The sequence below is a fragment of the Oryzias latipes genome, chromosome 3 (assembly GCF_053564925.1).
Source record: "Oryzias latipes strain Hd-rR chromosome 3, Olatipes_Hd-rR_3.1".
Taxonomy (NCBI): Eukaryota; Metazoa; Chordata; class Actinopteri; order Beloniformes; family Adrianichthyidae; genus Oryzias; species Oryzias latipes.
In genome coordinates, this window is record NC_136239.1 from 27,052,479 (window position 1) to 27,070,987 (window position 18,509).

At 38.0% G+C, this 18,509-nt stretch overlaps 2 protein-coding genes across 4 annotated transcripts in view; one reads left to right on the forward strand and one right to left on the reverse strand.

The window, feature by feature from the left end:
* Positions 1-1,386, reverse strand: part of elp4 (elongator acetyltransferase complex subunit 4) — a 53,574-nt gene extending 52,188 nt beyond the window's left edge. The window contains exon 1 of the mRNA XM_023953526.2: positions 1,173-1,386. Within this exon, the coding sequence (XP_023809294.1) occupies positions 1,173-1,350 (178 nt within the window). The 5' untranslated portion in view covers positions 1,351-1,386. The remainder of the gene's footprint in view (positions 1-1,172) is intronic.
* On the forward strand, positions 1,379-16,036 carry immp1l (inner mitochondrial membrane peptidase subunit 1). Of its 3 annotated transcripts, XM_020714829.3 has the most exons (7): positions 1,463-1,510; positions 6,524-6,591; positions 7,930-8,040; positions 8,141-8,229; positions 8,762-8,888; positions 15,273-15,383; positions 15,883-16,036. In XM_020714829.3, the coding sequence occupies exons 3-7, from the start codon at positions 7,936-7,938 to the stop codon at positions 15,961-15,963; spliced, it is 513 nt and encodes a 170-aa protein (XP_020570488.1). In that variant the 5' UTR covers positions 1,463-1,510; positions 6,524-6,591; positions 7,930-7,935; the 3' UTR covers positions 15,964-16,036. The 3 variants fall into 3 exon arrangements, with proteins under 3 accessions (XP_004067284.1, XP_020570482.1, XP_020570488.1); XM_004067236.5 differs by lacking the exon at positions 6,524-6,591 and having other exon boundaries at positions 1,379-1,510; XM_020714823.3 differs by lacking the exon at positions 6,524-6,591 and having other exon boundaries at positions 1,430-1,514.
* The last annotated feature ends 2,473 nt before the right edge of the window (positions 16,037-18,509 follow it).

An 18,509-nucleotide genomic window follows, 5' to 3' on the forward strand; every position in this document is an offset into this window, starting at 1 on the left:
CTGTTAAGAGAAGAAAAATCAGCACTTTATTATAAACAACGTCAAAAGTAGGTATGAGCTGATACCGGTTGCATTACATTGAAAAAAGGGGTAATAACTGTAATAACCATGATAAAGATGTGTTGATGGAGCTTTAATAAACATACCTGAAGCAAGAATTTCACAAAAGCTTTCATTTAATTTTTATTTTGAAATATTGGATCATTTAAAAATATTACTTGGCTATAGAATTTTAGAAAAACTGTGATTTGATCCTGTCAATTTATTTTTCTTTTAAAATACTGAATAATTCTAAATATTAACCCTTGTGCTATAGGCACTTTGACATTGGGAGTTGGGTCATCTAGACCCCACAAGACAGTGCGCTGAACTTTTTTCTTCAATGATTTGTGATCTTCAATGATTTCCATGGATTACATTAAATCCTCTTAACCTTTATCCACCTTTGTCATGGTAGGGAGGGGGTGGGGTCATAGGATAGCACAAGGGTCAAAATCGAAGTTTTAAAAAAACATAATCTGAAGCAAGAATTTAACTAAATTTGTACTGGGATCCAATCAATTCCTTATAGTTTTTTAAACAATGCAGAAATCAAAATGATATTACTTTGCAAAAATCCCTTTATAAATAATTTTGATAACCTTGTGAGCAAATTGACTGGGTAAAGCGGTCATTTGTTTACCTTTATGATAATTGTCACACTTCTTTGTCATGCAATATTTTTTCATCCGTTTTCAACGACAGGTGATTTTAATATAGTGTTTATTTTTCTAATAAATACAGCATTAAGTTAAAGACATGAATTTAGGAACAAAATCAAGCGCCTGATCCTGTACCATACATGTCTCTTGTCTGGTTTCATAAATTAATCCAATTAGTCCAATAAACTGAATACAACATGTTACACGTGTTTATGTCAACACAGGCTCTACTGGCGTGTAAGAAATCAGAATCTTTATCTGCTAGACATGAAAATAACACAACAGTAACTTTACAAATGATGTTTATAATCAGAGTAAGAAATGCTTAAAACTATCTATAAGCTCCGTTATCATTCAACGGGACGTTTCCGTAATATACACGTGTTGCTGCTGTTGCTTTCTTATCCACCTGCATAAATTAAGCAAAACAACCGTAGCTGAGCTCTGTGTTTTTCTGAAGAAGACACTAACCGAGGAGATAATCGAGCGACGTCACGCCAGACGAAACTAATAGTTGCCCGTTTTGAACCGATGGTCTAGTTCCAGGTATGGAGAGTGACTTGGTCCTTGATTTCTTCTGAAAACTGGTGAAATTTAACGGCGAAAATTCAGCTGGGGGTTTATCCATACTCTTCACGGGGGCTGCCATGTTGGAAGTGACGGAGTGACGTCAGGTCATGTTGTTGCAAATTTCCACCAATCAAGAAGGAGCTTGAACGGTCTCGACCAATGAGGGCTCGGAATATTCCGAGGTCGCGTTAGGAAACTGTCACAGTTTGTGCATGGTAAAAGCTTTGAATCCGGCGTCGGTAGGTAACCAAAGTCTTCATGTTTTGTTAATATAACAGGAATTGCGCATATGTTTTGGCATTTCTTTGATATAACAAAGTATTTCAGAGCTCCAAAAGTGTCTGGTTTCTCCTTGGCGTTCGTTGACATTTCCCTGTTTGCTTTGTTGCTATTCAATTCGTAAAACAAAAAAAGATTCTTAATTTAGTTACACCCCTCTCTCTGTTTTTAAATAGCTCTAGTTTCAGAAAAAATCCTGATATAACTTCATCTGCTGGTTGAGTGACACGTAATAAAAAAAGATGTTTCTCTAGTTTTTGTTCAATATAACGACATGCCAATTGTAAGAGCGAGAGATGATAACAGTGAATATTTTGTTCCCTGAATTGGTTGTTTTTGGTTGATTTTAAGGAGTTTTGCTCAGCCAATAAACCTCTATTTTACTTATTGATTTGTGAATGTGTTACATAACATACTGGATCAATTTTGCTTAATTTTCAGATATAAACAAAACAACAACTATTTAATCCGCTCACTTTTAAAATAAAATTAAAAACCACTGTAAGAGGAGCTGAACAGTAAAGCAGTTTAAACAAGGGACCTATACCTATGTATCAGTTTCATACATTCCTCAAATGAGTAACTGATTTTTTTGGTCGTAAGATGAAAACAATAAAAAAATGTAACAAATTTATTAACTATTATATGTATTTTTTGCTTTTACTTTTTTAACTATAGGGACTGCATGACATGATCTATGTACATTTATTGAGTTTTGATGCGGAGTAAGGTATATTACTATATTATATACTTATTATATGTTTTTTTTTTTAACTTGTCCTGTCCAACAGCTGGGCAGACAGATGAGAACTGAAGGCCTCTTGTGTTGGACATATTTTACTTTAACAACAGGGGTTATTAATCTTCAGACAAACCAGAGGTATGTCTGAATAAACCCCTTTTGTAATTGAGGCCAAACTTTATTAATTTCAATCATGTTTGAAAATCTTTGGTGTTGGACCGGACGGAAAAGGAAAGGAGGGAAGAAGTGAGAAGGATGTTAGAGAGAGGGGGGGGGGGTAGGAGGGTGATACATTTTACATATGTGTGATGTACACGTCTTTTGTTTAATTTTGAATCTAGCTGAGAAATTGTTTTTTGCTCGTCACCTACTGTACATGATTAACAGACAACCTTCTGATATTTCCTGTTTCAAACTCAAAAGTACTAATTTTTCAGTTATGTTGTTTTTTCTTTTTGTTCTATTTGTTAGCATTGCTGTTCTCTTTCAGATTTTTGCCGCTGTAAGCATCCTTCTTCAGATTTTCAAAATTTTATTCATTTTTTGTGCGTCTTTTTTAATGGAGCCTGCTGAAGATGTTACATTTCTTTGTTCAGCCCGGCAGCAATATGGATTGGTCTACCATGCACATTCTAGGCAACAGACATAATCTGTTCCCAATTAAATCAGGCAAGAGTAGGTCACCCTGGACAGTTCTATTTTATGCATTTCTATTTGGTGCTGTTCTGTTGTTTTGCAGATCTTATCAGTTGCATCTCAGAAACCTCCTTCAAAATGTGGCTTCAGTTCAGGTGTCTCTGCTTGTTATAGATTGCATCAGAGCCATCAGCTCCTTAGTCGGTGCTAAAAATAACAAAGCAATTATCAACCTTGATAGAAACATGTGATCTTTATTTCTGGATAACAATATCACTTCCGTACCCTCTGAGATCTCCTAATGTTTTGTACGGCTTGGCATTTGCTGGTACGGGACACCCCTGTTTAATTTGCACATTATAATGTCAACTATTAATGCCGGTTGACTGAAGAAAGATCAGTGATATCCTTAAGACAGCTGTAAGAAGCTTTATGTGGCTGAGAAAGGCCAGGGGCAGCAGAAGATCTAGGATGCTGAGATACACCCGAGGAGCCAATCGCCCAACTGCTCACTTTACAAATGCTCTTAGCAGAGATAGTCCTGCTGTTTGACAGCATTGTTGAGACTTACATGTGTTGACAGGGGACCAAGCGAATATATCATGACTGACAACACTGGGCATTGTGGAAAGCTTATACGAGCAAATAAGATGAGTTGACTGACCTGCATCTTGAAAGAAGCAAAGCTTGCTTCTGTGCTGCATCACCTACCAGTACAATTCTTTTTTCTCATCCCATAGAAACTGTTTAATCGAAGACTCCACCTTGGATTTATTATAAATTTTTGGACTGTAGTAGTCTGTTTCAGTCCAGCCATTTGTAGTTGAGAAAAACATAAATAAATATATTTACCTTTTTTAGTGTCTGCTCACACTAAGGTCTCTTTTTTTTTTTTTGTTGCCGTTCTGTCATTTTTTGTATCTGATCGAAGTTTATAATAGCAGTAGTCATAACATGTCAGGCTTTTCCTGGGGGAGATTGTTTTAGTTTTCTTTAGTCTAACTCCACCATCAGTGTGGAGCGGCCCGACTTTTCTGCTTCTAGAGGATACAAGATTATCATCAACACTTGGATTTGTTTTGTTACCATTCAGAAGAAAGCAATAGCTTGGGCACAGTCTCAGCAGAATTTGTGTGCAACTAATTTTGTCAGGGGTTTTGCTCATTTCTATTTGTTCAAGAGCTTATATTTTAACCAGACGGTTCTTCCGTAGTCAATGAGTCATGTTTAGCTTAACTCTATAAATACAGAGCACATGTTCTCGTAGAATAAAGGGAAATCTCATTCTTTAAAAAAAAAGTAGATGTCTGTCATTGGCTGGTGTTGAAATATATCCATTTGTGTCAGTGGATAACCCAAACCTCTTTGTAAATCTGATACAACGACTGATAGGATCTGTTAACTCTCAGCTAGGGCCACACAATCACACCGGGTCAATACAATAAGGCTTACTGACTGATTTTTCCATTGAATGTAATTGGCTGGGGACTGTGTCAGCCTTCACTTCCTTTCAGTTCTTAGCAGTTGTATTCATATCACTTGATTATTATTTGCTTCTGCAGTGATTGTTGGTCTAAACCCTAAAGCTCCTCAAATGGTAACCCTGGTCAGCTGTTTCACGCCTTTGTTGGTGCTGGCATCAATGAAAAGAGCAATATGGAGATCCGTCTTTTCAATTTAGCTTCTGATACATGGCAGACCGAGACACTACTCCTTCAGTGGGACTTTACATCTGTCACTCCTCATCTAGCCAGGTGTCTGTGTTTAAATCAACAGGATTAGCTCTGATTGCACTGATAGCTGAAACAGACCCCCCTGGTTGCCCAAGCTCCTCCTTTTTATAGCTCACATTAAGATTAAATCAAGCTGCACGCAACAGGAATAATGCCCTGACCCCCCTTTTTGCCTTCTGCTGCCCAGGAAGACATCAGAGGTGGGATCAGACCCCACTCTGGTCTGACTGCTACAGGCTCCCTTCCATCTGGGATCCTCGGGGAGAAGAAGAATATCTGACAAGGGGCTCGTAAGCCTCTTAGCCCCCCTGTTGCCAGGTTCTCTCTCAGCCCATGTTTTCCTAATTTAGTTGTGTAAGAAGTCCACTGCAAGACCCTTGTGTGCTGTCTGGATTGAAATTCTCTTTGTGGTTCTAATAGACTGGTCATGTATATCAATTAACACTACTCAGCCATGGCAGGGTCAAATCTCTTGAGACTGGCGGCGATAATTCCTCACCCACCTTTTCCTTATGGCTTTATTAATGTGCATTTAAAAAAGTGTCAGCTTTGGACAATCTGTCATTGGCTTTGTTTTTCTTTACTGGTGCTTTTTATTTTTATTTTAGTTGCTGATAATTTAAAAGAAATCTTTAAATAATCTAATGTATTTACTCTATTTGCTCTAGAAACGTGAAACAGGAAGTTGTTTAATTTTTATCTCCCTTATATGGCAAATAAGCCTAATTATTTTATTTAATATAAACCTTGTTTACTCTAAGCATGCTTTTGTTTTAATCAACTTGAATAGGAAAATGAATATCCCATCTATTCTAAAAAATAAAGTCAAAATACTTGGCACTTTTCTCTTATTCATGTGCTTTGAGTTGGTTTGTCATGAATGAACAGAGCACCCAGCCTAAGAGGATCACAGAGTTAAACACACAATGACATGTTCCCTTCTGCAGCTATTCATAGGGGATCCCCCTGATCTCCCCACTGTAGCGCTGTGTAGTGGTACATGGAAGCCAGCAGCCATAGATGGTTCTGCAGAGATTTTTTTGTATTCCCATGAACATGTTTGGTGTGTAATCCTGGATTAATGGAGAGATTTTGTGTTAATTTACATCTGTAATACATCATTCAATTAACACTGCTTATCCCCCACAATCACATTGGGTTTGAGCGCCACAGAGATATTGTGGCTTTCCTGACTCTTTGCTTGGGTGATTTGGACATAATACAGATCCAATCAAAGGTCTCTGGATGTCCACCCTGTGCTAAATCCCAAAGGAGTCACCATTTTACATGTTATGCCCACTGAAAAATATAGGTGATGCTTTTGTCTGTGCACACACACACACACACACACTTTCAACGTCGTGGTCACCTCAGAGAACGAGGTGGCTGCATATGGACTCTCTTGATATCAGTCACTGGCCGTGTGATTTTGTTATGCAAAGTCCCCTAATCCCCACCTATGATGAATGCTTTCTGGAATGGGGAGGTGGAGGGTCGGGTGGGTGAAGCAGAGATATGAGAGCAGCTGTATGGGAGGCAGTCTACTGTGCTTTACTAATCAATGCTAACTAACATTCCAGATTTTCAGTCAAGGAGAAGAACAGACATGTGAGATCGAGTGCTACAGTACCTCAGTGGTGCTGGATCAAACGGTTGCAAGAAACTTGTACAGTTTGCTTTTAGCTAAATAAAACCTTTTTTTAAAACAGACAAATTTGAGCACTATAGTTTTTATGAACTAATGGAGAACTTAATTCTTTAGGTTACTCTAAATCAGAACATGCCTGGATGGACTTTTCATTTGGGCCCTTTTCTCAGAAGTATAGAATTCTCTGTAACTCCTCAAGCTTTTTCATTTCCAGCTCTTGAGAAAGGCAGATGGTTGCCAGGGGTAACCGAGGAGCAGCCTGAAGAAGCAGAGAACAGGGAGGTGAGAGGATGGAGTTGGTCTTTTCTTGATCAGAAAGGATGACGAATGGATAAAAGAGAGAAATTGTGCTAAAGATGAAAGAACAGATAGAAGGTTTAATAAGCAAAGTCTAGCTGGAATGAATGAGAGGGCAATATGTGTGTGTTAGGGAGAACAGCAGAGGGGGTAACGGGATTAGGTGTAACACCTTTGGCAGGGCTCAGAGAGCCACCTGACACCCGGTCTGTTGGGAACCCGGGGAGAATATGAGTGGAGGTGGTGGGACAAGGGAGAAATTGGGGGTCTAATCCTTGTCCATCTTGGGGAAGTCATTCCCAGAGCTCTGAGGATTTGGAGCTTTGGTTTCCACTCTGCTTGCTTTGGTTAATAATACCCTGGGAGGGAGAAGAGACATGGAGTGAGAACAAGACAAAAGGAACAACAGAGATAAAGAAAAAGATTTTTTTTGTACCCTGTGGCGGACTGACAAAATAGCAGCTTGACCTAAAAGATGCTTGAAGTGCACACTAACATCTAAGCTATGCTTGATCTATTGTGATACAGTTTCTGTTTGTGCATTTTCAGGTGTGTGAGAGCACAACAGAATGTAAACTGGCTTTTTTTTCCCCTCGGTCCATCTCTCAGTTTAAGTAAAAGTCAATAAGTAGAGTGGATCTGAGATGTTTGCTCAGAAGACACGTGGATGCTCTTTGTGTGTGTTCAAGTGACAATGTTTGCAGGGCAGTCGTAAGGCTGCCAAGGTGTCTTTGTGTTTCTATGGTGCTGACAGAAGTTGATAACAGCTGTAGTGATTGTGGCGGTCGTGGCGGCAGCTCAGTGGCAGGGACTGGCTGCAGACAGTACAGAGGAGTTTGGCTTGAAGTGTCACAGCTTCTTTGTTTATCCATCACCTGAGCGCAAGGTGTTGATAGGTTCATCCTAAACAGGAGCAAAGTTCGGAGCAGTTTTCTGGTGTGAATCGGCCATTCAGCCCTCGAGAATGAAACACCAAAGAATGTGGCATCCTAGCTGTCGGCAAGCTGTGACAACCATGTCCACACCTTCAGAAATTGAACCTTGAACAGACTCTGCTTTAAGAGTCAAAGGACAAAAGGCTGCTTAGGAGGGAACAAGGGTTTACAGTAGGGCTGCACGGTATGAGGAAAACTCGCGATATGCTATATCAGTGATCAATATTGCGATAACGATATCATTTGCGGTATATAAACAAATAGCAAAACAATCTAAAACATTATTCCCATTTCATTGCAAAAGTTTACAAAGTTTGCGGTAAATGGTCAGGCCTAGTTTGCAGTATCAACATTTTTCCATATCCTGTTTTGTTCTTCTCTTCCGTAGGTGGAGATGTTCCGTCAGGTGTTGGGAAAGACTTTGGGCTTTGTCGGTTACACAATCCAGTATGGATGCATTGCACACTGTGCCTTTGAATACATTGGAGAGTTTGTTGTGGTCAGTAATATTTCATTTACAATCTCTTTTCCTGCTGTGTTTTTATGTTTCTTATTTTTCCCAGGCTAATGATAGTGTTTTGTTTTCAATTTTGATTTAGTGTTCTGGTCCGTCCATGGAGCCCACGATTGTAAACCATGACATTGTCTTCAATGAGCGCATGAGTCGTCATCTTTGTAAAATAGAAAAGTAAGTTTTTGTCTCATAGTTCCAAACAATGATACACTCCGCAGCTATTCTGTTCTTTTGTGTGATGAATGGGGATGCAACATTTCATTTTCACCGTAATTCGGTTGAAACCTCAATTTTTTTGAGTAACGGTTTTGTTTCAGTTCGATATATGCATTTGTGTATAACAAACAAAAGCAACAAATTCAGAAAAAACGCTTGTTTTATTTTGTTGATAAGCTTGTAACGATGAAGACAAACTCTTCAGTTGGCTCATGCTAAGCCTGGAGTAATTTAATAACACAATAAATAATGAATTCTCCTTAAATTTTATCAGAATTGTTTAACACTGTTAACATAAACAGTGCAGTAAGGATGCAACGATTCAATTTCCTCACAATTTAGTGAATGGTTTAACATACGGTTCGGTTTGAAACCGAGAATTGTGATTACCGGTACATATACCTTTTCTAAAAGCTCTGTTTTCTACTAATATGAACTATCGGCACACATTTACTTAGGAAATTATTGTGTTTTTTTTTTTTTTTTTTAGGGGTGACATCGTAATTGCAAAAAGTCCATTTGACCCTCATATGAATATATGTAAAAGGGTAGTTGGATTGGAAGGTGACAAGGTCTGCACGGGTGCTCCATCAGATCTGTTCAAGACCCACACGTATGTGAGTACTCTAACATATATCTATTTTCGAATATCCTGTTATTTTTAGTTTTACCAGGTGAGGCTTCAGTTTTTCCATCAAACACTCACACTTGAGTTAGTTTTCTTCAACATCAAAATATGAAATCTAAAGTAAATGTAAGATGTTTTGGTCCAAAACACTTGTGTACTTCATCCATAAATGACAACCAGAGTTTGCATAAAGCAAAAAAAAAAGAAATCTTATTTTACTCATTTATTTTTAGTTCCACACATATAACAGTCTATAGACTTTCACAGTTGTTTACATTTTAGAGCACGCAAATCCATTTTGTGTCACTGGTCAAAATATCAGCTTTTGACAACACCTATATTTCCTCAGAACAGTGATAAAACCAAAGAGTGAACAGGGGTTCTGCTGCCAAAACCACTGTCATTGCTTTTCTATTACTACTCTTCCCAACACCCACGGCTCAGGCCTGCAATCTCTCTGAAGCCTGTTAGAGTTAGTGCCAGCCGAATGGACAGACTGATGGCTGGGAGGAGGGGTGTCTGCATGTGTGTGTGCGTGTTTGAAAGTCCACAAACCAAAGGTTGTGGATATGTTGCACGATTTTGAATTTATTTTGTATTCTATAGCCTATGAGCATGCAATTGAATGAGTTCAGCAAAACGCCACATAAGGCCAAGCCTGCAAGATTCATCATCAAATAAAAATGTAAATGATTAGTTTTGTAGCTTTTTGTCTTCATCTCAGAGAACAGAGGAGTGAAATGTGTGAGAGTCCTGATTTTCAAATATAGTTAAAAAAAAAGTAAGCAATATCTTGTATTTAAGTGTATGTTGAAGCTAAGATTGTGCACGTCGAGTTACCTTACGTTCTTTTACATTTTGCCTAATCTTAAGTGTTAACATTCCTGAAGCATCTACCACAAGGCGATTTCTTCCTAACTGGAATTTTTAATAAAAAATGTCCACAATTTGTGTATGACAAAAGAAAATATTTAAAACACAAAAACTTGACAAAGGTGTAAAGGAGTTCATTTATTTATTGTTTGTTTGTCATTGAAGTACTGCCTCTTGACTTGTTTTGTGGTTTTAAAATTTTTAAAACTACTGAGACATACACTTATTTGGGTCCAAAAGACTAAAATCTTAAAAGTACAATCTGACACTAAATGGTATATATAAAGCACTTTACTGCCTTCAGGCCCAATAACTTTACAGTTACAGCTAAATTCACCCATACACACACACATTCACACACTGGCGGTTCCGCTGCCGAAAACTGGTGGCAATCTATAACCACCAGGAGGTTCAGTGTCTTTCCCAAAGACGTTTTTTCACATTAACAGGTAGGACAGGTAGCCAGATTCAAGAAATTAGGTTCAGTTAGTTGATCATTTTAATCAATGCCATATTGCTCAGAAGCTGTTATCTAGTCTGTTTCTGTGGTTTATTTTACCCAGCAATGCCAAAATCTAATATAATTTCAATTTTTAAAAGATTAACAGATTAAGCCACAGTATTCTCTTTCATCAGTTAAACATATTCAACTTGTAAGGCAGGTGTCAATCATTTTTTAAACCCATCCAGTGGAGTAGAGTGAAGAACAGTTAAAAAAGAAAGACAGAATTCCTTAAATTATTTGGTATCACAGCTTCCAGTTTACTGTATTTAATTTAGTGTTCAAGTTTTAATTTAGTTTGGAGCATTAACAGATGAAAAACAAAGTTTTTTATTCACATAGTTGATTAGAAAAGAAATCTTTAAACGTTACTTAACAGATTGAGGGTGCACATTATAAGGAAAACTTGCGATGTGCGATATTTGTGATCAGTATTGGGATGACGGTATGACTTTCAATACATGAAGAAATAGAAAATACATCATTTCCATTTCACGCCAACCTTTTTATTTAAACAAATATGTATGATTACCTAAATCACACTCCTAATGACCCATGTCTACATTGTAGACCGCCATCTAACTTAAAGAAGCTCCATTTGATTGGTCAAATCTGTAAAGTGTTAAATACTTCAAGCTGCAATGTGATTGCTTTAGCATGTGTTTAAGGTAACATTTTTTGCGGTGTCTTTTGCGATAGAGCTATTGGACAAACTGAAACTATGCTGAAGATAAATTTTCAGCCTAGTGCCTAGATGCCTTTTTTGTGTAAAGGTGCTGTTTTCATTTTTTTCCCTACTGATACCTGGATCATTACAATTTCATACAGCTTGATACATCATTTATTTTTTTAAATTTTTTTTTAGTTTTGCTTTTCTTCCAAAGACAATGATCCCCAGCACTTAGCAATATCCAGAATCTATGGAACTGAGAAAACACTCGTTGTTCACTTAGATGCTTGAACCCCCTCTGGGAGTTTACTAGTACAGAGTATGTGTGTTTGTGTCTTATTATTATGGTGGTGTAAAGCATTCTTGGTGAATCTGTGAAGATGAATTTTCGATGGCAACGTTAGACCCTGTCACCACATCCTTTTTAGTTCTGACAGATGAACACACCCTCTCCAAACCCAAGAGATCCAACGACAGGCAAATTGCTCTTTCACCTTTAGGAAATCATTTTTTTGCCAGAGGTTTTGTGTCAAAACAATGACACTTGATCCCTAATATTATACCAGAGGATGAGAGAAGATGTGAAATGAAAAAAAGAAACCCAGACCTTCTGTTGGTTACTGCTCAGATTGGCTTGGGTTTTATTGTAGAATAACTCCATAATGGTGTAAAGTATGACAGGAAAGCTAATTCCCCTCCCCAGTCATGTTAACATAATGAGCAGTATAATGGTGTGGCTGCTAAACAACAGTGAGGAGCTCCAGTTTCAGATCTTCTCAACACGTCTTTGACAGGTACACAATACCTGGCATCGACTCAGCCTGCAACTGGTGGATGGCTACATTCTTCTTCGCCATCCATCACAACTGAGTTCCTGCCAGAGCTGATCAATGGGAGTCCACATTAAATTAACTTTAGTGATATTTTGTGCCTTTGTGGATATTTAAAGACACATGGAGGAGTGTTTGTCTCTATCAAACACCAAATGTTGATTCTGCTGGACTGCTCTCATTCCTCTCCCTTCTGTCAACTCAGGCTTCCTGTTTATTCTTTTTTTTATTTTCTTTATTTTTTTAAGTGTTCTATCATCTTAGAATTAAGTCAGAGTGAACATTTGATTTGTGTGTATAATATTTAGCAGACACCTCATCAATTGAAATCCTTAATCCTTAAGCTTTAATTCAGTGTTCAGTTGGGTTTTAAGCAGTTAGGTGTGCAATCCACTGACTTTTATTTTGGTAAACTTGCACGTTACAATTCTGTAACAATCTAGCACTTCACTTTTTTCCATAGCTTTTTGTTGTCTTAGATAAAAGAGAGCATCTTTATTTTCTATATTTTATATGTGAGCATTAAAAGAAAAACATTTTCAGTGTGAAATTAATTTAATGAAATCAATCTAGCCTGAAGTGAAAGTAAAAATTTCCTTTAATTTATTTTTTATTTATGTTTTTATTAATTAAAAAATGGCCAAAAATGTTCCCACCTCTTGTTGTTTACAAGGCAGCCTCTCTTAATATATAGTCCAATCCCTGGTTATCAAATTATTATATACAGTTGTTTTAGGCTTCACTTTGAGAAGCAAAATTGTAAAAAAGGCTCCTTTTTCATATTTTTTTGTTACTTATTTTTAATTAGGTTGAACTTTTTATTGTGTTTTTTAATTTTCCATGTTAGGATCTTATTTACTCATTTTTGCACCAAAGCTTTTATCTTGTGTTTGTTTAGACAGATGATTTTTACATAGGAAATTTTATTTCACTCTACCCAGCTCTCTCTTTTTTTTCCTACATATTTTTTATCCCTTTCTTACTTTTTAAAATATTGTTTGCTCTTATTTAGACGTTGCTGAAACATTATTTTGACCTCAAAAATCATCGGCTAAGATAAGAAAAAGGCCCCGCCTCAATAGACACCGTTTTTTTTGAGTGGGTATTTTGAAAATGACAACCTTTGCTGTAATTTAGCCTTTCAGATTTTATGACATGGCTGCATCTGTCAAGTTTATTTTATGAGAAGAAATTTGCTCTCCTTTGCTTTTTGTTGCCCCATCACTCAGGCTGTAAATTGAATGTTTACCATTTAGATCTGGTATGAAGATACCACTCAACAGTTTTACATACATAGTTTCTTTTTCATTTTCAGGTTTAAGCATCTTTATTGCTGACTACGACGGTATATGCATAACAGCAACATTTATTCTGCTTGGATATAAGATAAACACCATAAATACATGAAAACAGACTCTAGACAAAAATCAAGGCAGCACACGCTGAATAGAATGACCAGAGACAGCACAGAGGCACATATTATGATAGTAGAGGAGTAAGTAGAAATAAATATGCCAGGATCTACCCCACCAAGCAGGAAGGACTTCAGGTGCTGGTTTTGCAAAGACGTCCCTGAGACAATCCAGTGCATAACAGATGGGTGTAAGATGCAAGTGGGCGGCAAATAAATGGAACACCATAAACAAGTGGCTGGCATAGTGTACAGAAAAGATGGAATGGAAGTCCAAAGGTCAGGTTAGGAAACCTTTCCAAAGGTAGATACAGACAGGAGAAATGGTAAAGGATAACAGAGTCGACATAGTAGAGCTGGACAAGAATGAGAAGAAGGTTGTAGTGGTAGATGTAGCGACTCTAAATGATAGTACAAGGTAGAAGGGTCATGAGAAGATCGAGCATTACTAAGGGCTGAGATGAAAACATATGTAGAGTGAAGGTAACTGCAGTCCTTGTGGTAACTGGAACACTTGGGGACCCCCCCCCCAGAGTAAATTCTCTGTTGGAGGACCCAAGTTTGAATCAAACCACTTCAAGGTCCAGTGAATATATTTATTGCATAAACCTTGACCGGAACAGTTCCACTCTGTCTTTAAGACATAGAAGTACAACTTTCTTGAAATTATTACAAATATTTGTCTCTATTCATAACTCTGCATAAAATCTTGTCATAGCTTTTTGGTATTTTTCGTGAGTTGATCAATTTAGCTTTGTCTTTAATTATGAACTGTTAAATAAACTTGTATCCACTTAAATTAAAACCAAGTTTTTATCTGTATATTTTCCTAAAAAATTAATAGACCGTTTAATCTGTTTTCTAAAAACACAACTATATAAACAAACCTCATTAGGGCTTTTAAGTCTTGCCGCTTTTCTAAGTCTGTTTAGCTTTTTATGCCTTTTCGCAAAACTGTGGTCATCTGCCTGAGATTTTCTAGACAGTCTACCAAGATGCTTTTAAAGGGGAAAGGGGGGATCTTGGTTTGGCAGATGACAAATGGTGATGTTTCTTTTTCCTGTGCTTGGGAGCCAGCATATGTTACCATGTTAATGAGGTGTAATGGTGAGAATCCAGCATGCTGACATATGGTTCTCAGATGACTCCTTTAATGATATTCATTTGTATCGTTGTTATTCAGTGAGTTGTTTACCTCATGTCAGGTCAACATGTCACCGGTTGTGATTATGTCACATAATCTGTCTCAATTATCAAATATGAAATGCAGCACTTCACTGTCGGGCCACAGACTTATTACACAGCTGAGAAATCAGAACAAGGAACAAAAACACAGGCAAGAATGTGACATCACTTTACTGTGGCTAATATTTTCTTTCAGGACTTTTGTCATTAAAAAGTTAGGCAACACAAAAATAGACTCGTGGATTGTGATGCCCATTATGACAATATAATGTGTTGTTGATCCTGTCTGCACATATAGGGGGGACAATGCACTTAATTAGGGCCTTGACAAGCCTACTCTCCTAAAGTGATGAGATTAATCATAATTGGTGTCACAGTGAATTAGAGCCCGCTTGGATGAATGCCCCACTGGCAGGTCGGACCGCGGTGGAGACCCTTGGACGCTGCTGCTAGCCGCGGCTTAGCTCTCTCCCTCTCCCCCCGCCCTCTTTCTCCCTTTGCTCTGCGATCTGAGGCCCCTCTCTCTGGCTTTGCCCTCTTCTGGGTAAGAGGGGTGCAGGTCTCAGCCAACAGTCTAATGACCATGTTTGAAGTTCTCCTAAATCCCTATCCTCGACCCTGTCCGTTACCCATGACCCCTCTCCTAAAACGGTCCGGGGTTAAAGACGGATAGGCAGGTCGACGTTAGGATAAGCTGAGGAGGGAGGGACGGCTGAGGCAAATCTTTGGGATAAGGGGGTGGGGTTAGGCAAGAATCTCTCTGCATAATGGAGAAACTAACTTTCATGAGTTCCATGCATTCTCTGCCATTTTTTTTTCAGTTTTATAACAGTAAAGAATTTTTCATGCTCTGTGTTTGAGATTCTTGATCATTTTGTCCTGTTTCTGTGTGTTGTTTTCAGGTTCCAAAAGGCCACGTATGGCTAGAGGGGGATAACCTTACGAATTCCAGTGACTCAAGAAACTATGGCCCTATTCCGTACGCACTCATTAGAGGGCGTGTTTGCTTGAAGGTAATAGGCGAGGTGTTTTGGCTTCTTTTTTTTTTTTTTACAAATTTGAATTAGCTCACTCACGCATTTGCCTTTCGTATGCTAGCATGGTGCTCGCACCATCCTAGATATTTTTTGTCCTTCTTAAAATGTTCTTGTTCGTAATCTCGTGTATTGAAGTCAGTTAGAAGTTTTAAACGATTGTGTCTGATTAACCAAAGCCTGGACAACATATTGTCTAGCTTTCCATTCTGCTATGTTGTCATGTCCCTGGATGTCATAGCAACCATGACCCTGGAAACGGGTCAGGCAACCTTCTGTCTATCTGATTGGACAGCGGCACTCCACTGGAGGCCCTGCCACGACAGCTGACGAAATAACAGGATTTTCAATGAGGTCAAATGCATCATTAAAAACCACATTAGGGAGTGTGTCCAAGATTGAAGCCCTTGATTTAGTTATTATGCAAGCCTTATTATTTTTCTTTAACCCCTTGTTACTTTTTCTTTGTCCTCCACAGCTCTGGCCACCGCACAGCTTTGGCACCCTGAGTGAAAGCCCAACCAAACGAATCATAAAGAATCAGAATAACTCTGATTGACTCATCCACTTTGTTGTTGTGTGCACAGCACAGTCTTTGGTTGCACACTATTTTAAATAAAATATTTATTACACTTTCTGTCCTCTGAACTTTTTTTTATTTTAAATTTTAAGCCGTAATGCCAGCTTCATTCCCTTTACTAATTGCACTAGTCCTTTATTATCAGGCCTCCCAGCGTTTTTAGGATTTACAGTTCATTCTTTATAGCAGCACTATTAGAAGAGTCGCGTGTCAGTGGTTCTTGTAGAACTGCTTTTGGCAGAGCTGGCAGCACCAAGCATGACATCTTTGAGTTTATGCACTCATTGGTATTAATTCTCTAATAAACAATAACAATTAAAGCCTTAGTCAGATATATTTATAAGCTCCTGCTAGAATAATTATATCCGGCTACAGTTTGAATTGTTTATTAAGGAGACATAAAGCACATTTGCAGAAGTAATATGTCTATACAGGAGGACCACAGTGATTACAGCTCTATTCCCCTTGAAAGGATGTTATTAAAGCCATGTTTACCATTTTCTTTTATTATGGTTAAACAAAAGCTCTTTAATTGTTGAATAATTCATTAGGCTGCAAATGCAATTGGAAAAAAAAGTTTTCCATTTATCCATACAATATTAATGAGCACTTAGTAAAACACGACTTGCCTCTCTGTGCATTACTTGACTGTGTGTTTATATTCACAGTTTTTTCCGTATGCCAAAAACATTTTTTTTGTTGTAATTGTTTTTTTTAGACAATTGTTTAAGTAAAAGAAATGACTGGATGTAATCACCTTAGTTGTGAATTCTTATTAGAAATTCCCCTTAAAACCAAGGATAAAATGTGTTATTACACAATAACATAAACATCCTGTTCTCTCTTCTACAGTGATCTTAAAGCAAAGCAACTTGAAAGCAGAAATGTGATCAGTTGGAAAAAATAGGCTCTTTTGATTTTTTTTTTCCATCCTGCTAATTTCACACAAAAAAAGACTGCTCTTCGTAAGTCTCAGACCTTCCTGAGCATGGAGGCATAGCGCCACATTCACAAACTGAGCTCAGCTGGTCATCCTTTAAGGCAGAGAGGGTCTCTACTCCTTTTAGCTCCTCAGGGGAAGCGAGTTCTGGGCGGCCGTGGGTCCCTGTCCAGCTGCTTCCTCTGTCTGGAGGGGACCGTTGGGGTCACAGACAAGGCTCTCAGTGACACTGAATTATCTGCCTGAGTGTGAACGTGCCCGCTGGAAGGGACATTCAAGATATTGCGTGTCTGCATGTTTCTGAAAAATCTTTATGCAGGGAATTGCTTTAAGCGCATCTTTGTTCTCAAGGTTTTAACATTCATCTGTTGCATGTCAAACATGGTGCCGCTGTTCAGCTGAAATGATGACACAAGTAATCTTAGCAAGTCCATCTGAAGACGCTGCCCTGTAGAAAAAGAGATGGCCATTGTGTTGTAAAACTGAAACTCCACTGAAAATAAGCACATCTGGTATTTGGCATCTTTTATTCTGATCCACTCAGGGGGATTTGGCACCAAGAAAAACTGCTCACTTAGTTTAAGTTATAGGCTGTTACATGAACCACACTTAAAGTACAGTATATTGGATTTGCTATGTTATTTTAAGTTGCGTTAAAGTTCTAAAGAGATGACTGAGCAGAGGTGTATGCCATTATCATGCTGAGTGGACACAAAGCTGAGAGTGAGGCAGGAGGAGATAGAGATGAGAAGAAGCAGACAACAGACAGCTGTGCTGAGCTTTGCAGCGCTGCATCGTCAGGCTGTGAGCTGTCAGCGAGACGGATTTGTGTGTGCTGCCGCTGTGAGAGAAGATGAGAACAGAAGAAAAGCTTGTTACTTTTTATAGCACACTGCCATTATTTCAGATACATCTGCAAAACGTGGATTTTCTTTTAAAAAAAGTGTGAAAATAGTAATTCAGTAAAAGTATTAAAGTTTGATTGGCACAGTTGATGTAATTTTGCAAAGGTAGGCTTGTATTTTTTCTGTAAATGTACAGCAGGGTTGTTGACATTCAAATGTTTCATTATTGTTCCTCTACTTGATAAGTCATGGGAAAAAAATTTAAGTTAAGAGGGTATTTTATTGGGTGTTTTTATGTTATAACCCTGGATATGGTCTGGATTGCTAGTATAGTGGGCATAAATGCCACCTTAGAGTGAAATTTGTAGCAGGACAGACAAGCTTTTAGGGAATCCTTTGATTATTTTGTCCAGAACAGCTGGAAACGATCAAATCAGAGGATTTTTGGCAGCCAAAGTAATACTTTTAACCATGTAATGTAAAATAATGAGGTGTGTTGCAGGCATTTATTTATTCTTGCTTAACGTACCTAACAAAACTTTCCTAAAGTATGGAAGAATGTAGCTCACATTAGTAAATAATGACATTTCTGTTGCATTGCAGCAAAGTGAAATGGTGAAAACTACTACTTCACCACTTATAAAAGCATAAATACATGCCTAATCAAAGTTCCTCTATTTTATAGTATTTTTAATCTTACTAATACCTCTCAAGAGTTTCAATCAATAAAGATTAACTTA